This window comes from Podarcis filfolensis, assembly GCF_964270895.1.
Source record: "Podarcis filfolensis genome assembly, chromosome: 4".
Taxonomy (NCBI): Eukaryota; Metazoa; Chordata; class Lepidosauria; order Squamata; family Lacertidae; genus Podarcis; species Podarcis filfolensis.
The window spans coordinates 68,132,324-68,157,628 of NC_139607.1; the positions used below are offsets into that span (position 1 = coordinate 68,132,324).

General features: G+C 41.4%; 1 protein-coding gene and 1 long non-coding RNA gene across 2 annotated transcripts; one reads left to right on the forward strand and one right to left on the reverse strand.

Annotated features, from left to right (window-relative positions):
* Positions 1 to 167: 167 nt before the first annotated feature.
* Positions 168 to 5,760, reverse strand: LOC310761664. Its single transcript, XR_014547647.1, has 2 exons — positions 4,547 to 5,760; positions 168 to 4,468 (listed from the first exon to the last, which is right to left on the reverse strand). It is a non-coding gene; the product is annotated as an uncharacterized lncRNA (long non-coding RNA).
* IFT57 (intraflagellar transport 57) lies at positions 712 to 22,069 on the forward strand. The gene is made up of 11 exons (XM_083611663.1): positions 712 to 976; positions 6,788 to 6,950; positions 8,751 to 8,869; positions 12,333 to 12,423; positions 13,488 to 13,556; positions 14,488 to 14,607; positions 17,396 to 17,467; positions 17,997 to 18,128; positions 18,427 to 18,489; positions 20,869 to 20,935; positions 21,676 to 22,069. The coding sequence occupies exons 1-11, from the start codon at positions 795 to 797 to the stop codon at positions 21,855 to 21,857; spliced, it is 1,260 nt and encodes a 419-aa protein (XP_083467789.1). The 5' UTR covers positions 712 to 794; the 3' UTR covers positions 21,858 to 22,069.
* The last annotated feature ends 3,236 nt before the right edge of the window (positions 22,070 to 25,305 follow it).

The window sequence follows — 25,305 nt, forward strand, 5'->3', positions numbered from 1 at the left end:
AAGAAGGGAGGAGAGAGCAGGAGCCCTTGAAAGCTGCACACTAACAGTGCCTGCCTGGACAGCTGACCACTCTATTACAATGAAATATATAATACATCTATTTAAATTACAGTCATGACTTCTAAATCTGCATATGGGAATAAAATGCAGCTCGTGCAAATAATAATAAGTAATAATAATAATTTTATTTCTACCCCGCACATCAAATCTGTGCACCCCTTTTTAATTTTTGCGGGGTTCGTGTGTGCTTGATGCGTTCCCTCTTTTTAAGGCGGTGCGTATACACGTCACCAGCCGTTATAAACGTGCAAAGGGCTTAACCAGTTCCCTTCCGCCGTGACCGAAAAGAAACGGCTCCTTCTTTCGGCCCCTTTAATACCACGGCGCCCCTGCCTGCCTCCGCCTCAGCGCTGCCCTTTGGCCGCGAACATCGCAGCCTCCCTCTCCTTCTGCAGGGAGTCGGCGAAGCGGCCTGAACGCACGTGACTCCGCCTCCGGGGACACGCCCCTTTCGCGATCACTGGCAACGATAGAACCTCAGCCGACACGTGAAAGGGCGGTAAGGAGGCGAAGCGGAGGGAGACGTACGCGCGAGGCAACTGGGGGAGGGGAGCGCCGTGCCGCTCTACGCACGCGCATTAAGGCGGCGACGAAACGATTGGGTCCGAAGCACCAGGGGAGAAGCGATTGGCAGGCGAGTGTTCGGATGGGCGGGGTTTGTTTCCCCGGCTACGCCGCCGCCGGCCTTGCAGCTTGCGTGTTGTTGTGCTGGGCAACTCCGGGCTGGCTGAGGGATGGTCATGGCGGCCACTGAGGAAGGCGACGCCGCGGCGGCGGCGGCGGGGGCCGTGGAGCGAGGCCCCGGCGCGGTTTACCACATGTTCGTCATGATGGAGGACCTCCTGGAGAAGCTGAAGCTGCTCAACTACGAGGAGGAGGCGGCGCTGCGGAGCCACAACATGAGGCCGCCCTCCAGGTAAAAGCGGGCCTAACTCCCGTCCAGCAGCCCGGGCGGCGGCGCGGAAGGGGTGGTGAGGAAGCTCCCGGCCGAAGAGCGAAAGGCTCGGCCCTGCCCGCGAGGCGTACACGTGTCCGCGGCAAGGGATGGTTCCCACGTGCGCGCGCACTGCTGGGTCAGCCGTGCCCCTGGTTGGTCTCCTCTTGGTGGCTGGCAGTTGAGTTTGTCTCTTGGGAACGCTGGCGGTTTGCGATTCCCCCCTGCAGGTGAGTCGGTTGGTGGCCGCGGCGCACGCTGAAGTTTGCGCTGGACGAGTAATGTTGTTTGGAGAACGGGGCCGCCGAGTGCTTCGTCTCTGCCCGCGCTCACTTCGGGGTGAGCAACTCCGCAGGAGCAGAGGAGAACTCGCTGCCAGATAAAACGTGCATAGGCTTTGTGCTGCATGTCTGCATGCTTCGTCCGTTTTCCAGGGCACGCGTTTTCTTCTGCAGCCCCTGAGAAGCCAAGTGATTAAAAACTTTCATTTTGGATGAGTTAGGACTGTGACGGCTGCACGTTTTTTAAAAATGTTGTTAAACTTGGTGGAACTTCCTTCTGATGGAACATGCGTGTGGTTATGCTGCAAGAGTTGGTGATTTTGGTTTTTGACATGTTGGATGTATTATTGTTATTATTATTTATTGAATTTATATACGTATGCGTTTTGGGACATTAGTGCCCTTCTAAATTTTAGAAGGCGAATAACTTTTTCTATGGAGGAATCTGCTCATAAAAGTGTGCCATCTAGTGCAGCAGGGGGTTGTGATCCAACCAGTATTAAGATGGGGCTTTTCTAGATGAACTCTTGAGATTTTGCTTGGTGAGGAAAGGTCTTTCCTCTCAGACTGATAAATAATGCCATTTTTTTATTAGGTGAATAAGTAGTTTCTTAGACATTGAGGTGTTCCATTTACAGTGCTCAATCCTGTAATGTCAGTGACCTAAATTTGCCTAGTGTTTGGGAGTCGTGTTGAGGTTGTACATTGGATGTGCATCAGGCACAGATTCTCTCTCTGTGAGAGTCAGCAGAATTGGTCATATTTATGAGGAGGGAACTTGCTTGTTCATTGCAGTCTTATACCTTTGGTGTACCCTGCTTCCATTTGTTTTGTTCCGCTTTCCTCATCTGTAGCCCTAAGACTGATCCTTAGACAACGTTGGATATACACCATAAATTCTAGTGCTCTATAATACACCAAAGATAGTAGGTCCTAGTGGGAGACACTGTTAATGAATCACAAATAATTGTCTTAAGTTATAAAAGGTGAACCTTATCAGACTGTGGCTTGCTGATCACTCCTCCTTAAGGGTAATTGTTGCTCAGAATTGTTTGTGCTGTGACTGGTGAAAGTTTTGCAGGAATTTAAGCTCTAGCTCTGACTAGAGTCTGTTACATCTTTGAAGTACCAAAGTCATGTTTTAGGGGTTTTATTTTCATCCTCAAATTGTAGCACTCTTTTCATCTACAGATAAAAGAAAATACAAAATAGTATTCATTCATTAATCAGCCTGATTTGTTCATATTGTTCTTGTAACTCTAGCAGAGTGGCTGTAAACATGGAATAATTTAATTTAAGCGTGGCCAATTAGGCTTTTTGCCAGCTTGACTGTTAGTGTCAATCCTTTTGCAGTTTGGATGAAAGCTGTGTTCAGAGAACTTGTGTATGTTGCTCAAATGCTGTGCAGAGTAGAATTTTTGCAGTTTCTGTGTTCATGATTTCTTTTTAAATGTTCCTAGGCTTTATACTTGGGAATATATGTAGTACACTTGACTTATACATACTTACCTAGGAGTGTCCCATTGAACTCAGAACTTCTGTGTAGACACACAAGGAATTGCACTGCCAGAAACTAATTGTTGTCTGAATGAGGTTTTAGGTTAAGAAGACGACGATGCTTTATCTTGAACAGCTCTTCAAAGCACCTCGTTGCATCAGTTGATTATTGTTGCGCACATTTTAGTCCTTTTTTGTTCATCAGTGTAATCCGCATCAAAGTTACAACTTCTAGGACTTCTCAGCTATAATTAAAATGTTTTCTATGTTGTGGAAGGTAAAACCTTTGTTCTCACCTTGCTGAGCTATATTCTTCCAACTACACTTTACATGTCGGCTTTTCAAAGCATAGTTGATGAAAATGCAAGATGAGATGCTGGCTTGTTCCAGACATCATTATCCTTCACCTGATAAACAAACCATAGTTGTTTGTTTTGAAATGAGCTGTGTAGTCCTCCTTTTGCCCCTTCCCACCTCCCCTCCCATGTCCACTTCTGTCAAAGCTGTCTTTGATTCTTAAGACTACAGTTTCCTGTGGTGTCTGAACTAGTAAACTGCACTTTATGCACTCCCTTCAGTCCAGGTTATAACACCCAGATGAAATCATCTATTCTCTTCTGTGAAATAAAAAAAAATATTCTGGCTCATAGAAGAAAATATGATTTCGCATCAGCATTGATGTTGCACCACATCATGCACACATCCACACAAGGGGGCAGTCCAGGCCCCCAGAATAGGAGGGGGTTGAATTGTGGAGAGGTGTCCCTCTGTTCAGCCCTGCAAGCCTCTGCCTGCAGAGTCATGCCAGTGTCACTCAGCTGACTCAGAGCTCCTCTTTCTGCCTGTCTAATGGGTGGGTGACTGGAAAGTTTCCCCCTATAGGGTGTTGGGGTGGCATGGGGCTGAGCCAGATTCCTTGGATCTCAAGGCAGCCTCACTGCTGTCTGTGTAATGGCATCAGCCCCCATCTGGGATTAATTGCTGCACCAACTCCAGGCTGGCACAGATATGTGCCTGCCCTCCCCTACCTTTCTGCCCCAGCCAGCTTGCACAGCAGGGATGGGTGGCCCTGCTGCTCCATTAAGCCCCACCAGGCAGAAACCAGGGTTTGGATTGTGCCCAAAATTAGCAGACTTTCAAAAGAATATTATTCACTAGCATATTGGTGTAGCTGATTTGCAGACTTGGTTTGTTGCGGGCAAAAATGGCAGATCTACCAATTAACAGTTTTGAGATATGTCTCACAGTTTCATTACTTCAGTTTAAATAGAAAACTTGCATTAATTTGGAAATGCTTTTAATGAAAAGGTAAAGTTATTAAACACTTTCTTTTTCTGAATTGGATATTCTTTGAAATAAATTATAATCCATTTTTATTGCAGATTTAAGACACTCAGAATATGAGAATTGAATCAATATTGTTGCATGTGAATAAATCAGATTCAAGTAATACAGCCCCCTAATACTACTGATTGCTATACAGTATCCTGTTCTCAAGATACTGGCAGGATTTGGGAGTTTGGAGTTTAAAGTATTGCCTAAAGAGACAAGTCAATGTTTCTGTTTCTTGGGAAGAATGTCACTGCAGAAGTACATATTGTTATTATAGTTGGTAGAACTCTTTATACTTGCCCCAAAAGAAAAACACTGGCATGTTGAAAGGTGTCACTTGCTTATACAGTGGTACCTCGGTTCCCTAATCATAATAATAATAATAAATTTTATTTATATCCCGCCCTCCCCAGCCGAAGCTGGGTTCAGGGCGGCTAACAACAATACACCTCTGTTGTCATACGTTTCGGGTCTCAAACGCCAAAAACCCAGAAGCAAATGCTTCTGTTTTTGAACGTTTTTCGGAACCCAAACGTACGATGCGGCTTCCGCTGAGTGCAAGAAGCTCTTGCAATTGATGGGAAGCCACACCTTGGTTTTCAAACGTTTCAGAAGCCAAACAGGCTTTCTGAACAGATAGACGTTTGAGAACCGAGGTACCACTGTATTATATGATACAGTGGTACCTCGGGTTACAGACGCTTCAGGTTACAGATGCTTCAGGTTACAGACTCCGCTATCCCAGAAATAGTACCTCAGGTTAAGAATTTTGCTTCAGGATGAGAACAGAAATCGTGCAGCGGCAGCCCAGCGACAGCAGGAGGCCCCATTAGCTAAAGTGGCGCCTCAGGTTAAGAACAGTTTCAGGTTAAGAATGGACCGCCAAAACGAATTAAGTTCTTAACCCGAGGTACCACTGTATTGACTACACTTTATTTAATAAAAGCAGTAGCTGCACTATCGTATTCAAAACCATGCAGGGCAGGGCAGATGGTGGAAGGTCACTTGGTGGTTTAATTGTTTGCTGTGCAAGTTCCAAGGTGGCACAGCTAAGGAGTTTGATTATTGGACCTCAGGGGACCTGAGAGCTTTGGATCTGTGGATCTGTAGCCTCTGGTATGCTGTCTCCAAACATTCCATTAGCAGGGCTTTCTGTTAATATTAATGTACCCTGTGTCTCTTGTTTCCTCATTTTTGTTAAAGAGTTTTTAATATTTTGTTCTTTTTTCATTCTACTTGCTTAAGTTTCTAGGATACTCCATGTTGATGGCCTAGGCTTGGTAACAGTAGATTTTTAAAACAAATATAAATACTCTGTTAAAATTCAATTAAAATTAAATGAATACCTTAAATAGTCACTAGTACTAACATAATCAACTGTCCATCACCTTGGAATCCATAAGTGAGCTGAAATAACAGGTTTTTCAAAATACTTCCAAAGCTGCTGTTTGAACTTAGCAGATAGAACTTCATTTTAAGATAGGAGGGTTTGTTTGTTTAATCTCTCTTTTTGCTTTGTAAATTATGGACACTGTAGTTTAGGAAATGATACCTGTATGGGGTGTTAGGGGAAGGGTAGAAAATGCTGCTTTGGGGATAGTTTGTCCACCTTTGGTCCCCACCCTGCACTCAGCTCTCACTTGTGGCTCTTAGAATCTGTCATCTGTCTCAAACCCCCAGTGAGTTAGGACTTTTCTCTGCATGCAAACACAGGCCTCTGGTGGATCGAGTGGATAAGCTCAATAGTAGGTCCAGTGGTCAAGAAGGCAGTCTCTGCATGTGCTGCAGAGGGAAATGTTGGACAGATGGGGCTCATCAGCCTGGGAGTGTAGCCCATCTAGGAGAAGGAAAATTCTCATCCTAAACCTCTGCTGCCTTGTGGGATATCTTCGGGAGAAGAAAAGGCTGAGGAATAGACCCTACACAGATCTGAGTGGAGTCCCTAAGACAGTTGAATGGCACCTTGTACCTTCTGGCAACTTCTGCCATCAAGCTAGTGCCAGATGTATAACTCTACTTTCTTTTGGACCACATCGGCAAGGCTGAGAGGGGAGTCTTGTCATTGGGGCAGCCCAGGACCTCCATACACAGTACTGTCCAGGAAGGTCACTTTGGTGCTTCTAACACAGTGGTTTGCCTTTACTACCAGGGGCACATTCTCTGTCTCTCAAGACAGACAGAAGCCAACAAATGTGCCCCTCACGCCCCGATTTGAACATTTCTTATTTGTAACAATATTTCTAAAGTAAATTTCTGTTTTATTGACGATATGAAGTATTGTGCGTTTGTCTGAACTGCTGTGTACTTCCATAGAAGGTCAAGCTGCAAAAAGTTTTATAAACTACCTGATAATCAAATCCCTTTTGAACTCTCAAGTGCAGCTTTAATACTCTTGAGAATTGCATTTACAGCTTTTGACTCAAATTAATTATCTGCAGGGTGTACATACACAATGGAAGTCATGGCTCGTTATGGCATAACATTTTGAAAGTACTGCAAAGAAAATAGCACATCTTTCTGGGAAATTGCTTGTCAGTGAAATACCAGCCCTAATGTCATCCTTGAGAAAAGCAATTTGGGGGCATAGAGGGTTATAGTAATACAGATAAGTTCTATTAGCTAGCAAGATTTTTCAAGATAGGGAGGCTAATCTTTGTTTTTTGTTTTTTCCCTTTTAAAACAGGCACTACTTTGCATTGCCCATTAACCCAGGTGAACAATTCTACATGTTCTGCACCCTTGCTGCCTGGCTAATTAATAAAGCAGGGCATCCTTTTGAGCAGCCACAGGAATACGATGACCCAAATGCAACAATATCTAGCATACTATCAGAACTGCGGTCATTTGTAAGTGGATCATATTTTGTGTGTATCTGAAATTTTTTGGTCTATCATAATCACTTTGTAGGTGACTTATATGCTACTTCTTTCTAACTGATCCTTAAGTAGAACTATATTGATTTTTAAACAGCTACAATGGTTTTGCAGACCATGGTCTAGGATCAGGGATATGTTTTGTCACTCTTATCATGTGTGGTTGGGCTGATTTTAAATCATGATTGTCAAACACCCAAGTTCATCAATACAACCCAAGTGTCATACTATATGTGCTCTGTGATTGACACTCCATTTCCCATCTTTTCACTTACCTGGAAGTAATCATGCTGAGTTTCTATTGGGTCGGCTGCATTTTGGATTACTGAAGATTTTGGAAATAAAAAGAGGAGAGAAAAATGGAATTGTTTTTAAGGATCAAGTGGAAATGAAAACACGGCAGAGATGCTTGTATACTGCAGTTGAATTTATATTTTTAAAGGGAAGGTGACTAAGAATTGAGCTTCTCTTCTCTTACTTTGTTTCTTGAAAGCTTTTCCACTAATGTGTGTGCTTGTTCTGATACAGAGTTTGACTAAATGAGAAGTTTTCTTAGAAAATAGACCCAAACCACACTATTACTGTTAGGACAACCAGTTGGAAGACAGGACTAGTTCCTGTTCCTTGAATAGTTGTGTGGAAGAGGGAACCTCAGCAGGTGCAATTTGTCATATCATAGAGTTGCAGGGTGGAAAAAGTGACAGGGCCTTGTCATCCGCCTCCTCCTGAACAAGAGTGATTCTGTCTCTCTGCTGGAGCAGGTGGGTGGATGCAACAGCAGTTGCTTTGTATGGGAGTGATTAACACCAGTTCATTTCAGTGTTGCTTCTAATAAGTGGGTGGGGGAGTTTGTTCTGAATATAATTTTTTATTCTCACGCTGTTTTCAGTTCTTCGAAACAAAGCCCGAGCAGACGCTTTTTCATGTGTTAAGTGAACCTCTGGCTACATGTAAACAATATATCAAAATGTGGTTGGAATTAACCATAGCTTGAAACTGAGATCATGCGTTGCAATTCCAAATGTACAGCAGACAAACATACTTTAGAACTATGTTTTAATTTTCTTTCATGGTGCAGCAAGCTTCTGGAGGCACAGTGATGGCCGTAACTTTGACTTGTCAATTCGGACATCACACCAAATCATAGTTAGCACTACCCGTAGTTTGGAAACCCACTGCAAACTATTATTTCTAATTTTGGTTTGCCAACCAATTCAGAACCATAATTTCTCAGCTTGGACATCCTACCAGTCATAGTTAAGTTGATTTAACTACCGTTTGATGTGGTATGTAAATTGACTAGTACTGGGAGAAAAATGTTCACCTAGTTTCTGAATAAATTGCTATTTTAGTAATTCCAGGAATCAAAGATGAAACTGAATAAGCACCACTCCAAGTAGTGTAGCTATGGATTATTGCCAGGAAAGGTCTCTTAAAAGCCAATGAGAAACTATTATATGTTTGGCTGTCATGCTCACATTTAGACAGTACATCCAAATAGAAAACTCAGACGTAAGCCAGTATGGATCATGATTGCAGCAATCAGAGGTCTGGTTCACACATATATGTACAACAATTGATTTCTCATCACCTGATATTTCCAGCTGAATGTATGAACTGGCTCCATATGTGATGACTCACTCACATAAACTTTTGCTTCTTGGTGCTGTGTCCACACACACACACTCAAACAACTCCTTTGTGAATGAAGAAATGTAGTTAGTAGATGTAATGATTTTGCATTTCTGGTAATGATATCTATCTTTGTTTTAGGGCAGATCTGTGGATTTTCCTCCTTCAAAGTTAAAGGCAGGTTATGGAGAGCAGGCATGCTATGTTCTTGATTGTTTAGCTGAAGAAGCCTTAAAATACACATCCTTTGCATGGAAAAGGTATCCTAACAAGATAATCTCTTACATTTCTTCTTTTCCGGGAATTCAGGCATTAGTTGTATAAAATGAGAGAGCCAGAGCAATGCAAGCAGGTCATTTCCAACTATCATCTTCTAATGCTGTCTTTTGAGATACATGCCTAAGTTTCCACACCACTTTAGTTTTTGTTCTTGTATGTTTTCACAGTCAGTCTGCACTTTTTATTCAGTTGTTGTGTGAGACCCAGATGTCCTTCTCATGATGGAGGCTCTATTACATAAATGTTTTGTTTTCCTACCATGTGAATCATAGTATTTTTGATGCTGGTAAACTGTAGTGCTCTCCCTAGCAAGAACACCTATTTCCACGACTGTCTTATCTCTCAAATTTTTAGCCCACCCTTCCTTCAAGGAACTTTAAGTGGAGCATATTGGGTTGTCTCATTTTATTGTCTCAATAACCCTGTGGGATAGGTTAGGGCTGAGATAGACTTGCTTGCTTCAATACCTTCATGTGGAAGTATTGAGCAGAGACTTGAATCTGGCATGTCCATGCCCAAGACCCACACACACTGTAGCCACAGCTCTGCAAACAAACAACTAGTGCTCATAGCATCACAAGTGCTGGTGCAGGGCAGTGCTTAAGAACATGAGTTGTAGGTTCCGATTTCAAATCTCTGCTCAGTGCCAAGCTTACTGGGCAGGTCACACTGTTTCTCAATGTCTTCTCCCTTCCTTCTCTGGGGAAATGATAACATTTGTCAGCCTCATTCAGTTACAGATACACACACACACCAGATCTTATTTAATATGTTTCTTTGCCTCTTTCATACCAGGGTAGTAAAAATGATGTACAAAGCATTTAAACTACAGTATAAAAAACCATTTACAAAAAGATTGCAGTACAAGTGCCATTAAAATACAAAATAGCTACAATACTATAATAGTTAAAGGCAAGCTGCAGCAATACAAACCAGGCAATGTATACCAGGCCATGCAGAGATGGTGAAAGTGGTGTACACATTAAAAAAGAGAAAGAAAACAAAGTATCATTTAAAGATGCATGCAGAAGAAATCAAATATATGAAACATGAACAAATTGGTTTAAATTGTCAAGATTTTATTGGCAACTGCAAGTACTGCAAACTTAAATAAACCCCAAAACCAAGAAGCAGATATTCCCATGATCCACCGTGTAGATTGGTTGATGGTTTTGGCTAACAGATATCCCACAAATGTTGTTTTTAATGGATTGTACTTGAATTTAGGGACGCGGGTGGTGCTGTGGTTTAAACCACAGAGCCTAGGGCTTGTCGATCAGAAGGTCGGCGGTTCGAATCCCCACGATGGGGTGAGCTCCCGTTGTTCGGTCCTAGCTCCTGCCCACCTAGCAGTTCGAAAGCGCGTCAAGTGCAAGTAGATAAATAGGTACCGCTCTGGCGGGAATGTAAACAGCTTTTCTGTGTGCTGCTCTGGTTTGCCAGAAGTGGCTTAGTCATGCTGGCCACATGACTGTCTGTGGACACATGACTGTCTGTGGACAAACGCCGGCTCCCTCGGCCTATAGAGCGAGATGAGTGCCGCAACCCCAGAGTCGTCCACGACTGGACCTAATGGTCAGGGGTACCTTTACCTTTACTTGAATTTGATGAAAAATAACATGGCATGGGCTGGATTTTTTTCCCCACAACAGGTGTCTCTGTCACCTCTCAAAATAGCAATGACTCATAGCAAAAGAGCAATGTTGAGCATTGCATAGAAATATTTATATGCGGATTTCAAACTAGCTGCTTTTGTTTCCCTTTTCCCTGTGAGCTTTCAGAAGCACAAAAAGTTAATCACTGTCATTCTAAAAGGGAAACCCACCACTAAGGTGATGGCCTAAGCAAGGTAAGCTCAGTAGTCTCCTGTTCCAAAGCCACCTTGGAGTTGGTCCAAAGTGTGGGTTCAAGATCATGGATATTGGATATTGGGTTCAAGATCATGGTTTTGGTGAAACCAAAACCTCCAAGCTGTTTCACTGATATCCTGAAGCAACTGGCTGGGTTTTACAGCAGGGCTAGGTAGTCATTGACTGGAGGCTCCACCCCCACAAGTGCTGCCTACTGGCTAGTTGAAAGATTGGTGCCTTTTGCTGCAGCCGATTGTTCCTTTGGGGTAACAGAATTTCCAGCTGTGGTGATCTCCCAAGACTCTCTTGATCCCATGGGAATCTACAGTCTTGCCATCCAAATCTGGTGGCAAAGGTCTCTTCTCAGGGCTAAGGAAGGCTCTGGTGTCAACAGACCTACATGGGAATAAATCAGTCTCTTCCTCAGAACTGCAGTGGTTGGAGGACTCAGCCTTTGAAAGGTCCTGGTTCAACACCATGGCCCAAAGCATGCCAGCAGCAGGGAGGCATGTTTTTTAAAAAAATTGGGCCTCCCAATGCTCTAAATCAGAATATGATTTAGGGAGCAATCCTAACTCCTAACCAGAGAACAGTGGGCTGTAAGGAGTGGCAGACCCACAGCTGCATCCAAAGCCCTATTGCTCCCGCCAACCAGAGTGCAAAGCGGGGAATATTTTACCCAGATTTTGCTTCACCAGGTCCAGGCTGACGCAGCAGACAGGACTGGAGTAGCTTAGGATCCAGCAGATCCATGGCTGGCCCTGCTCTACCCCCTCACAGCCTGTTTCAGGCCCTTGCACCAGTATTAGCCTGTCAGCAGCCCGTGCTTTTAATGAATGCAGGGGACCCTGCTCACTGGGGGAGCATGTGCACACACACACACACATGAGCCCAGCAGAGATAGCTAAGGGCAAACCTACACACCCACACACCCTCTGGCAATGCGGATTGGGAGTTAGCGTTGCTCGGCTGGCGTGTTTGACTTATAATTAATATAAAACTATAACATATTATGTTAATTTTACATGCTACATAAATATCTCAGAGAGCTTTCCAATAGCCCAACGTATTTGAACTGAAGTATTTGATTAAGAGAAGAAACCAAATTAGTTTAAACATTATATTCAAACCAACTCAATGCTTTGCTTGGTAATCCTTCCCCACCCCCCACCCCGAAATGCTTGTAAAAAAATTAAGGCATGGCCATTCAATACCATACACTTTTCTTATATTATTTAGATTTCTAAGTAAAAGAAATTAAAGCGCTGGAGCTATTAACATACTAATTTTAGTACACTCAAAAGAGCTATACATTTATGTTTATTGTATTTGCATAGATGCTTCCTAGGCATAAACATCTGAAAAACTTAATTACAACTTTTAAATTGCCCAATTTGATGGATATCATATTTTTCAAATTCATTTTATGAAACAATGCATTTTTAGAAACTTTCCACAGAAAAATGTAGCAGCAGAAGATTTTTCTATCCCATATCACTGCCTAGCATTGCTTTCAAAACAGCTGCATTTTTACATTAGCTGTCTGTCTATATCTGTTTGTAACATTCTCAGAGGCTTGCATTCATTGTTTTAGAGCAACATATCCAACAGAGGAGCTAGAAGAAGAAGCAATAACAGAAGATGATGCTGAACTGACCCTTAATAAAGTGGAAGAAGTAATTGCGGTAGGTATAGGTAATTTTTTGTTGACATTAATTTTATTGTTAAATGTGAAGACACTTTTCTTAGGAAGTGGAAATGAGGTAAAGGAATAATTTTGTGTTCCACATGAAAGGCTTATGAGTACTGTTAGCTCTTTCTGTAGTACTGTCTTGAATTAAGAAGTGTAAATAGTCAGTCTGAGAAAGTAGAGGTGTAGTCTGGATATTTTGTTGATATAACATATGCTTAGTAGATTTGTCACTTAAAAAGCCAATCAGGCTTGTCTACATATGGCAGCAGAGTGTGGTAGTAGTGTTCATTCTGGATGATCCCCTTTTTTCATGTTGCCCCAGAGGGGGTGGAAACCTTTAGAAACTAGCAGAGTAGGCTAGAATTGTTGCCTAAACAATTGTGAAAATTCTAGTTTAAATTGCTGCAAATCAAAGGGTTCAATGCGCTATATGTTTTGTACTGTATATTAGCAGTCCAAACCATTCTGTGGCACATGCTTGCATGAACCAAAAGCTAGTATATAGAATGAAAAGGACTGATACAGCTTGCAACAGTTCATGTTAATGTGGCAGCAATTTTCCAGCTGTCATAATCATAGAAATTTCTTCCTGCTGCCTCCATGATTGCTCAGTTTCCTTGCCATGTTGCCTTGTTCATGTAAATACATGTACGGTGGGTGTCCAGAATTGCTCATACATGGAGCAAAATTTATTGTGTGAGCCAACCACCAGTGATGTTTTAACGTAAGGGGGGCAATGCAGTTGTGGTAGCTATTGCCAAAAGAATGGTTCTCCTAAAAAGCTCCATGGGTAGTAGACTCACAGAATTGTTGAGTTGGAAGAGACCATGAGTGTCATCTAGTGCACTGCAATGCAAGAATCTTTTTGCCCAACGTGGGGCTTGACCCCACAACCCTGTGATTAAGTCTCATGCTGTACTGATTGAGCTATCCCAGGGTCAGTACATAATACCATTTTTCATTTTTCCTTTGGCAACGGTTGTGATGCAGTTCAGAAACTGTTTTTAAAACACAATCCTGCATTTCTTGCTGAACAATATTTTTTATGTTCTTAAGGAAGAAGAGACAGATAATGAAGAAAACTACATTGATCTGAACGTTTTGAAGGCACAAACTTACAAATCGGTAAGCGTTCTTGCTCTTCAGTTCACATTGTGCTGTTGTGCAAGTGAAAAACACTTCTGCTCATTCATGGTGCCCATTGCTGCTGCATCGCTGTGTACAGCTTTTCACCATCCTTTGAAGGATGTCCACACTCTTCAAGCCATTTGCGTGTGTGTGTGTGTGTGTGTGTGTGTAGCACAAGAGTTAGCAGATGTGGAAAGCCTCAGCATGCAATTTGAGTTTCACTTAATGCATCGTTGGAAGCACACATGACTGCTTAGTCCATCTACCATATACCATAAATTCTACAATATACCATTAATTCTATGTACCATAAATTCTACAACTTCTCAGTAGTAGTTATGAATTGCATCTTGACTGTGTTAACAATTTCAGTCAATGTTTAATTTGACTATAATAATAGAATGCACAATGAATTATGCATCGCATAGAGTCTTTAAAGACATCATTGTAGTATTACTCTTATGTTTACTTTCTTACAAATCAAGTATACACATGCTAACTTAACAAACTAGCATTATAATTTGTGCTTAAGTAATACAAAAGTTAATTTCAGGAGTTTCCTCATGTTAATTATTTGATGGCTTTTACAAGCAGTGGCAAAGGAGACATCTGTACAGGGAGGTTTTTAATGTTTGAGGTTTTATTGTGTTTGAAATACTTTGTTGGGAGCCACCCAGAGTGGTCAGGGCAACCCAGTCAGATGGGTGGAATGATGATGATGATAATAATAATAATAATAATAATAATAATAATAATAATAATAATAATAATATTGATAATGTGAATTAGTGGTTATTTAAATGTTGGTATGCATCATCTTCAATGTTTGCGCTGGCACTGCAGGTTTTGAAATTTTTGTTCTCTCTGGTATTACTGCATTTTGCAGTTTCATCATTTGCTGATGTGCATAATGTAAACTTATTGATAGGATATGATTGAATCAAAGCAAGAAGAGATTTTAGAATCCACAGTAGATGCAGCTGAGTGGAACCTTGAAGTGGAACGGGTACTACCACAGTTGAAAGTCACAATCAGAACTGATAATAAGGTGAGTAACGACAGTGTTTTGTAGTGGTTGGAGTGCCAGACTAGGACTTGGAAGACCAGTGCTAAATCCCCTCTCAGCCTTGAAGCGCACTGGGTGACCTTGCCTCTCAGCCTAACTTACTTCATGTTGTTGTGGGGGTTAAATAAGGGTGGAGAGAACTCGTTGGAGGAAAAGGTGGGATATAAATGCAATAGATAGATAAATATCTATAGTGCTGCTGCTAATGCAGTAACCCAAATTCCTGGAATGACCTTCCCTTGTGTGTTTTTAAAGGCCAAGACTGTAATCAACACATTATAAATGACTATAAACAGTCATTTCCAAATCTGATTTAGAGATCCTAGTTGCCTTTTCTTCTGCAAAATTTCACAGTTCAATGTGAAGTGCTATTTTAAAGCTACTTGACATCTGAGCACTTTAAATAGATTAGTGTCTACAAGCAAAGTACTTGAAACCCAGCATAAACATGTTTGTACAGTTTTTAGATGTAATGATCCTATTGAAAGTGGTGCAGATGTATAAACAAATAGTTTTTAGGAGGGCATTAAATGGACTCCCTCAACTACCTAAACATTAGATTGGGGAGCTAATGTAGTGCCCTCCAGGTGTTGTGGACCACAAACCACATTAATCTCAGTCAGCATAGCCACTAATCAGAGATGAAGGGAGTTTTCCACATCTGGTGAGCACAACGTTGACTACCCATGCTTTGGATGTTCAGATTTATGTTGGTTAAGCCTCTCCTGAGGAGAGCAGCTTTTAATGATGCTGTCTCCAAATTAGCCCCACTGTTGGACAGTTGGCATCAAACCATCTTTGACTTCTGCATTTTGTGGTGAGCTCTACTGCCCCCATTTTGCTATATCAGCTTTCTCCCGGTGTAGCCCTCCAGTCTCCATCTAGTTCTCTGCTTATAGCATCTGTTTTGCTTAAAGCAAAATGTAAGCCATCAGGTATTCCTGTTGATTTTATTACTGCCAAATCTTAGGGCCTCTTTTTCATCTGTATTCTTTTTGGATTCAGCTGTCTTTAGTAGTATTGATCGCTCTGCAGTTTGTGTATTATACACACACACATGTGACTGTATTCTTCTGTTCACACTTGTAAGACTTCATTGGAATCTGTCAGGGCTCTACTCTCCTTCTTCAACACGAACACTCTGGCTGTATTCATCCATATACATGAGTATAATTACCGTCATTTATCCACCTACATGTAACTTTTCACTTCTATCTAGCTACGTTTAAATGTATTGCTAACATTTACTCATGATTCCTTGATGGGTTTTTTCAAACTGAACATTCTGAATTTGGAGCTCTTCTTCATATCCAAATTGTTTTCCTCCATCTTTTCCCCCACATCCTGTCTGGAAGGCATCAAAACCTTGGGATTGTCTTCAGATATTCCTCTCATATGATGCCAGGCGACTGATACTGTTTCTCAAACATATAAAAATACAAGCTTAGTTCTTAGCACGCACCTCTACAGTTTTCATGGTTGCTGCAACTAATGTAGATAGAAAAAATAGAGTTAAAATAACCAAATTAAAAGTGCTGAAATCAGTTTACATCTTCTCACAGTCTATACAAAACTATGACAGCAGCAGAGTAAAAATTTCAGATTTTAAAGGGATTATTCTCTAATTTCACCTCACTCTTTCAACAAATACAGTTCTTGTCTTGCTCTTCTTTCTTCCACATTCTCTCCGAAGTACATCTGCTAAAATCTGGTAGCTTCCCTGTTGCTATAAAGATTCCTCCTCTTAAGCCTGAAATGACTCCTTTTTACCTTGAGTTATTTCCCTCAGTCTCCGCTTCCTCCTGAGAGACCTTGTTTTCATAAACAGGACATGAGGTGGTCAACCTGTGTTTGACCTGTCCCACTTAGGAGTGCAGGTTGGTGTACAGGGGTGTGTGAGCGTGATTGAATGCTGCTAAATACAAAAAATCTCTAGGTTTAGCCTAGCCTTCTACCTTAGTATAGAGAAATTTTCTTTACAGTCAAGGAGTATTCAGCTTTGACACAGACTTATACACCTCATCTGCTGTTTAAGAGAAGTGTAAGCTTCTTGTTTTTGTGTTTCACACAAGTTCATCTATTGTGGCACAATGACTAGAGTGTTGAGCTTGGAGATAAGAAATCTAGGTTCATATTTCCACTGAGCTATGGAGGGCACTAGCAGTCTGTCTCTATCTTAATGTGATGACTTGTTGTAAGACTAAAGTGTTGTAATACACATTGAGGCTTCTTAGAGAAGCTGTGCAACCCCTTTATTCTTCTTCTCTCACTTCTTCTCTAGCTAGTACATTCAGATATCTCCAACACAGCATAGTTCTATCTGGTTATTTTGATCTGACGATTGTCCATATGCATCCATCTCCTATGCCTGGGAGAGCTTCTCTTATGCTGCCTGCTGTGTGTTACTCTTGGCCAGTCCTTTCCCCTTCAGAGATCTCTTGGTGCTGGTACAACATACAATAGTATGTTGTTTTAAAGTGATTAAAATTCTGCCAGTGCTAAACTTTAACTATTCTGTAGTGAAGGCTGTAATGAAGGTTTTGATTGCATAGTAAATGCAATCTCAACCTCTTGTATCAGAAGGAGTGGAGGTGGAATCAATGTCAGTGTTCAGAGAACTCGGCTAGAATTATTTCTGGAACAAGAATCGTCACAAACAACAATCTGCAGACAAGTATGCCACAAACTTGCTAAGCCATGATTTGACAGGTCTGAAGTAAATTACAAGCTTGCATATCACTTGTATAAAGCCTTTTTATTTAACTTGCAGGACTGGCGAATCCATGTAGATCAAATGCACCAGCACCAAGATGGAATTGAATATGCTTTAAAAGATACCAGGGTGAGTCTCTGATACATATAAGTAATTCACATACAATGGAGGTGGTTATGAGTTTGTGACCATTCAGGGGATTCTCATTGGAGAACTTCCCCTTTGTGTGTATGTGCGGTCTCAAGTGCTTCTGATTCACTAGTTAGTAAAATGAACTGCTGCTAGGCATTTGGTTTCCTCCTGTGCTAGACTTTCTCTGTTAGCTGCCACTCCTCTTATACAGTAGAAGTTTGGGGTACATGCAAGCTTGAATTGTAACAGAAGTGCTGTTGCTTAAGAACTTTGGATCTAGTTTTGGAGGAGCAGTTGAAATATTTTCCCCGCCAACTCTCTATGTTCCTTCAGTAATGCATTGGCATGGTCCAAAGAACTATGCGAGCTGGTTTTGAAAGTGAGCGAACTTCCAAAAGTTTGCTTGTATATGGGATCAATGGAAAAGAGAGTCTGAAGTCCTACTGGGCATGCCCAAGCTCTTGAGTAGGTCTTTAGATCCTTGCCTAGCCTTCAGTGAGAACTGACCCATTTCAAACTCTGACAGGGTTACCTCGACAAACTTCACAATGAAATAAGCAGAACTCTGGAAAAAGTGAGCAGCCGAGAAAAGTATATCAACAACCAGCTGGAGCATTTGGTTCAAGAGTATCGTTCTGCACAGGCACTTCTGAGTGAGGTAACAAGCTGAATGTCTCTTTGTTTTTCTGTAGTCTTGGATTGCTGTTAAGAGGCTGTAGTGTTGCCTCTTCCATCATTAACTCTAGGTTTCTACTGTTAAAGCTCAAGCTGTGACTTTTACTCATGTGCTACTAATGATGTAAACATAAAGAATTCTCTAGGTTGCTCTCATGGCCTTTTAATTATAGATCAGATCATACAAGTCTTTCATTTAAGTTGCTTGTGTGGAATAGGACATATCTCAGGGGTTCTTCATTTTCCTCTCAAGGTAAAAAAGTTGTTTCTTTTATTCACAGGCCAAAGAGAAATACCAACAAGGAAGTGGAGGAGTAACAGAGCGGGCTAGAGTTCTTTCTGAGGTAGAACTTTTCTTGGTGGTATTTTACAGTCCAGATGTTTTGTGTGTGTTTTCTCTCCAGAATCTTAAAATCTTAAAATAATGACAAGACAAGCATTTCAGTCTTCATCTACTGTGTTAGTACGTTTGTGATGCAATTAGTTCTAAGGCTTACTCCCAAGTAAGGACATAGACTCGGTATTTTAGAAGTTTTATGTTTGAAATCGTAAACAAACTGAGAGCAAAGACTTAATCAGTCTAGTTCATCAGGCATTTCTCTCATTTGAGGTAATATCACTTAACTCCTTAGTTAAGTGGTTTACTTTGCTGACTTCTGTAAAGTTTTTCAGGCTGAATGAGTTACCATTCCTTTCCAAATTACTTTTTTATAAGCACTAAGCTTTAATCTTTATTTTTATGAGATGACTAATATTAAATGACAGGAGTGCATAACTTTGTATGACAAGATGGGCCACAGATGAGTGTTTTCATCTGCACCAAATCACAGTTAATGGAATTTGTTCCCTTAATCCATTTTGCATTCTTGATGATACTGGATGGAAAAGTGAATAAGCATGCATATTCATCTTGGCTGCATGCCAGTCCTGGCACAATAAAGAAATGATAGGTATGAAGCCTTCATTTAACCAGGGCTCCTGTAAGAGCAGGTAATTAAAGTAACAGAATCCAATTCAAGACCTCCAGTTAAACTGCAAAATAGTGGTTTGGTTGCACTACTGTCATGATTTCGTGAACATTTATATTTTCTTTTCTGCTCTTGCCTTTAACCATTATGGAATGAGTAAATGAAAATCTTGGCTGTATATGAAACAAATCCAGCTGGGATAGTACAGTGGTATCTCTGATTACAAACTTAATTCATTCTGGAGGTTCGTTCTTAACCTGAAACCGTTCTTAACCTGAGGTACCACTTTAGCTAATGGGGCCTCCCGCTGCTGCCGCGCCGCAATTTCTGTTCTCATCCTGGGGCAAAGTTCTTAACCCAATGTACTACATCCTGGTTAGCGGAGTCTGTAACCAGAAGAGTTTGTAACCCGAGGTGTTTGTAACCCGAGGTACCACTGTATTGAGTAAACACACATCACTGGCAACAGTATCTTTGAAAGTGATCTGCCTGGGCTGATAATAATTTGTTAGTTCATTTAGCTTAGGGCACACATTGAGACTGGGTGCTTGAGGTTTATTCCACAAAATGTGAGGATGGAAAATGACCCTTACTTTTCACAGTTCAGACAAATATTTATTAGTGTTTTGTGTCTCAAGATAAAGCAAAATGGCCTTGTGAAAGCCAAATAACCTTCTCTCTTTGGCTGTGTTTTCCAATAGAAGGGCAGGCCCAGACAAGCCCAGGAGAAACATTGTGCTCTCCCACTCCCTTCTCCACTTCTCGCAGGGCTGGGAGGGCAACTTCCACCAAGTTTAGTTCACTTTTACAGATTCCTGGATAGATCCACTTCAGTTATGCAAACCTTGATACATAATTAATATGGCAAAATGATACTAATCCTGAGGCTACATCGAGTTTAGCCATTCTTCATTTCAGACATGCACTTAACAATCAGCAACTAGTAGCCTAGAGAGATTAATCAATCATAATAATTGAATTGTGGAGTTGGCAGGGACCCTGAGGATCATCTAGTCCACCCCCTGCATTCTATGAATATGCAGCTTCCTCATACAGGGATTGAACCTGAAACCTTGGCATTATCAGCACCACACTCTAGCCAACTGAGCTATCTGTGCACAATGATGCTATCATCTCTTGGGTCACTTTACTTTTGGCTTGTATTTAAATTATTCTGAGGCTCATAGTATTAAAATCTGCATGGGTACCTTCATTTTACAAAAGCCACGAGACTAAAAAATTAGGGTAGTGGCATCACAGGAAACCTTTTTAAAAAATATTATCAATTTTTATTAAAAGTTTTCAACATAAAATACAATAAAAGCCAAAATAATCTAGCGAAGAAAAATAAGGGGGGGGGGGGACAGGAAGAAGAAAAGGAAGAAAGGAGAGAAATGGAAACATAAGAAGAGAAGAATAAAAGGCCCTCTGTCACAATTACATCTTAACCCAAGCATAGGCAAACTCCGGCGCTCCAGATGTTTTGGAACTACAATTTCCATCATCCCTAGCTAACAGGACCAGTGGTCAGGGATGATGGGAATTGTAGTCTCAAAACATCTGGAGGGTCGGAGTTTGCCTATGCCTGTCTTAACCCATATTCCACAAACAGAACAATGAACCCTCCCATCTCTCACCTTTTTATGTCTGTGAGCGCTTAAATTCATGTTGTTCCTTGTAAAACCAGTGGAGATATCTTTGGTTTCAGAGTGTTCTAGATTTTGCAAATGATTCATTGCTTACGTTTCTCTTAAGATTACCGAAGAATTAGAGAAGATAAAGCAGGAAATGGAAGAAAAGGGAAGCAGTATGACTGATGGAGGTAAGCTCGCCTTTCAGGTCCTTCCTCAGACAAAGCTCCCACCTTCTGAGTAGCTTAGTAAGCAAAAACTCTTAATACAGAGCAACAAAACCAGAATGGCAGGTTTGCAAAAGATTTCCTGCCCTGTTGGGCCATGAAACCCTGTGCTGGGGCCTTTGTGGAGTGATTAATTGAGCATTTTCTATCATTCATATGGGGAGACGTATGCTCACAGCTGGTAAAAAGATAAAGCATATAGGACTTGTCAGTTGTGGCTTAATTCCATTTTAAAATCCGCATAAGCCTAAACCCTTACCTGGGCTTGCATCACATTCTTGGGGGAAAAACTTATTGTGTGTAGCTGTAGCCTCAGGATTTGTAAGGTTGCTGCATCTGGTACTCTGAGAAACTGATTGAATCTGTACTAGCGTGTGCAGAAAAATAAATCTGTAGAAGATATATTCCTTCCCCAGTGCAAAATGTAATACTGTCACTATAACTGTGTTTAAAAAATGTATGTACCCTTTAATGCACATTTTGAGATCCAAAATGTCAAAAATTTGATAACCTTATTTTAATATAGCTTCCATGTGAAATTATGAATCCATAAAGTCATGCCTCCAGAGTATTGTCATTCTTTTGTTCATTTAAGTCTCTCTCCCGATTAACAAAGAGAGCAAATTAGGAAGAAAAAACAATACCTTTCTTTGTGTGGAAAGCTAGCAGGAAACTCTACTGTTTTGCATTTTCTTTTTTAACAGCTCCCTTAGTAAAAATTAAACAAGCTTTAACCAAACTGAAGCAAGAAACTATTCAGATGGACATACGAATTGGCGTGGTGGAACACACGTTACTCCAGTCAAAGCTGAAAGAAAAATCAAATATGACTAGAGATATGCATGCTACTATAATTCCAGATTCTTCCATTGTTGGTACCTATTAAATTTATTTGATTTTCTTTTTTATTCTAGGCAAATCTGATTTTGTACTTTGTTTTTTACATTATGTATCTCATGTTGCATAGAATGTTACAGATCTGTTAATTCTGTCTGTATAAATGCAGTCATATTGCATTTTGTGTCTAAGATTTATTACACAACACTTTTTGTAAAAAAAAAATAGAAATAAAAAGTATTAATAAAAAATTATTCACAAGCTTCTAGTATGTTAGGCCAAAGGACTTGGATTGAATGTGGTGGATGTATTGGAAAGCAAAAATCTGGGGTGAAAATGCATTGTTGCAAAACTTTAAGCAATCAGTTAGGCAGATGATGCCTTTTCTCTTTCATAGGCTTCAGATCAGGACTATCAAACTATAAGGCCCAGGGACTGTATTCAGCCTTTTGAGACCTGCTGAAGTCTACTTTACACAGAGTACTGAGCTATCTTCAGGGTTAGTTACCTAATTAGTTTAAAGGAGCTGGTTTAGCAATGAGCCCTCAGAAATTATGCCACTGTCCAGTCAAGCATTTTTCAGATCTCATTGATTTAAAGGTGACTAATAAACTCAGAGCAATCCTATGCAGTCTGCTCAGAATTAAAGCACACTGTATTCTGCCTTGAGTTGAATGCCTATTCCCAGGAACTTGTCTACAGAATAGATCCTAAATCTCTCCTGTTCTGAGTGAAGGGGTTGTAGCTTGAGCTGACATGCCTTTTGTGCACAAGCCCCATTAGTCTAATGGGTTTTAAATGCAGCTGTTAACCTGATTAAACACATTTTAATTTATTGTCATGCTTAGTCAATTGGTAGATAGAATCATTCAAATTCACTTACTAATGAATTGTAGGTTTGTAAATAAAATAGACATATTAATTTTTGTGCGTATTAAGAAAAGATAAAAGAAAGCCGTGTATGTTCGGCTTCTAAAATATTAGGACAATAAACTATACAGAGAGAGAGAAAAAAACCACATAGTTCTAACAAAAAACTGAATGGGTGAGTGGACAAAAATAAAGCAGAGTCAAAGGTGTAGTGCCTCTTGATTGAGGTTCTCACATATCTCTACAAAAAAAAATTGGGAATCTGCCCAGTTAATTGTAGCATCCTTTTTCAAACAGTAGTCAGCGAAGTTGAAACATCCTTGCACACTAATAAAGAATGTTGCTCATTTTCTTCATAAAATTTATATGTTGCATTTTTGGACATAGCCCACCCAGGGCAGTTCATGATATAATAAAAAACAGTAAATACAGTGGTTTAAAATAAATCAAAATTATTATAAAGGTCAGTTAAAACAGTCTCAGAGACTAATAAAACAACTGAAAAACTATATTTTGTAATGCAGTTCTGTAGAAAAACCATTGATCAAAAGACAGTTTGAAAAAGATGTTTTAAAAGCTGCTTATTATTATTAAACACTTATTAATCTGCAGCATAAAAGCCATGTACACCTTTGAGGGGGAGGGTTCCACAGCTGGGGAGCTGCTGCAAAAGTGACCCTGTCTCTTGGGCTCGTCAACTAAATTGACTTCACAGATAGGCACGTAAGTAGAGACTCTGAAGCAATGCCTGGGCTGATTTGTATGGGATTTGTCAGCAGAACCATGAAATGTGCATCTGTAGCTGTGGAGGATAATGAATGTAACGCTGTAGCATCCCTCCCGCTGTGTCCAAGATAACCTTGGGCTCTGTTGAGAAACTCCTTGCTGGCTCTTCAGCAACATACATTAAACCTGCAATCTTACAGAAGCTCACTTGGGAGTCAGTGGGATTTGATTTTCAACAAACATGCAGAGCGTTGCGTTGCAACATTTCGATCTTGGGTATGTCCTTATGTGAGAGAGACCTGTCATTAAACTCACTTGAGCTTGCTGCTGTTTTTCCTCCTATCTGAGTCCACACTGCTTGTTTGAAAGCAGTGAGGAGGGGTCTGTTGATTGCTCCCTTTTGGTTCCCCCATCAGCTGCCCAGTTTCACCTGCTGTAGAGTAGCTGGCTGAAAAAGGCAGGCCATGGCAGATGCCTGGCACCCACCCACTGCTCCAGTAATGAGCCCAATGCCCAGTATTGTTGTGAAGGTGTGATACAGCCCTTTTGCCCTGGCAACTGGAGGTCTTGATGCCTTGCATGAAGTGAGGGGCAGGCCAGCCTGTTGCATGGTTGTCTGTGCTTTATTTGAGGTTGCATGGGCTGTAAAAGTGGAGGAAAGATTATTAGTTGCTGGTGAGATCAGGATAGTTTGGCTGATCAGACCTATTTCTTTTTTTAAAAAAAGGTTTTTAAAAAGTGGATTAACATTGTTCCTTTGTTCTAAACATGGTTACATGCGCCAGAAAGCAACCTAGAGAGCTACAACCAGGGAAGGGATTGTGCTCAGAATCAATCTACACATTCTTTGGCAAACTCGCCTAACACTTACAGTGCAATCCTATACGTGTCCGTTTAGAACAGGGGTACGCAACCTAAGACCCATGGGCCGGATTGCCTTTTCAATCAGGCCCGCGGACGGTCCAGGAATCAGCGTGTTTTTGCATGAGTAGAATGTGTCCTTTTATTTAAAATGCATCTCTGTGTTATTTGTGGGGCCTGCCTGCTGTTTTTACATGAGTAGAATGTGTGCTTTTATTTAAAATGCATCTCTGGGTTATTTGTGGGGCATAGGAATTCGTTTATTTTTTAAAATTTATTTTTCAAAATATAGTCTGGCCCACCACATGGTCTGAGGGACAGTGAACCAGCCCACAGCTGAAAAAGGTTGCTAACCCCTGGTTTAGAAGTTTTAGTGTGGTGGCCCCTGCCTTTTGGAATATTCTCCCAATGAACATTAGGAAGGTGCCTACATTATAGGCCAGTGTGTTTAGATGTTGCAGGAATTCAACCCACTTTGTTCTTGACCTTTGGCTACTGTGCAGGGCCCAGGGGTAACCCGACTAATGTGGTCTAGGTCCGGTCCCGAGTCCAAGGGTTCCGCAAGGAGTCAGTCCGACAGAGCCAAGGCAGTTCACAAGGCAGGAAACCAGGCAAGGTCAGGCACAGGATCACAGGCAGGTTCTGGCAAACAGCAACGTTGCTCCTGCAGCCTGGGGCGGGGTCCAGCAGTCTTATCTCTATCGGAGTAACGGCTGGTCCTGATCCCCCAGTGACTCACCTCCCTGTCTCGCCCAAAGGCGAGCAGTCCTCCTGCAAGTACTCAAGTCTCTCCTTCTCTCAGACCTCAGTCTCTGCAGCTCGGGAGATGTCGATGGGTTACTAGACCCAGAGGCCACCTCAGCCTCTCCTGACCCAATTGGTAGTGGAGCAGCTGTAAGTGATTGCCCAGCTAAAGGAAACGAGGTAATCCTCGCATCTGGAACCAGGGCAGGCTCAGGCCTCTGACTCGGCCCAGCTGGTGCTTGTTGCAGGGGAACCTGTGCAGACTGGGGCTCTTCAGAATCAGGCCCCAGACTAGG

What these genes read in the sequence shown, in the direction of transcription:
- IFT57 (XM_083611663.1), top strand. Translation starts at nt 795, where the DNA reads ATGGTCATGGCGGCCACTGAGGAAGGCGACGCCGCGGCGGCGGCGGCG. An exon ending in TATCAGAACTGCGGTCATTT is followed by an intron (nt 6,951 to 8,750) that starts GTAAGTGGATCA and finishes TCTTTGTTTTAG; the next exon opens with GGCAGATCTGTGGATTTTCC. An exon ending in AAGCAGTATGACTGATGGAG is followed by an intron (nt 20,936 to 21,675) that starts GTAAGCTCGCCT and finishes CTTTTTTAACAG; the next exon opens with CTCCCTTAGTAAAAATTAAA.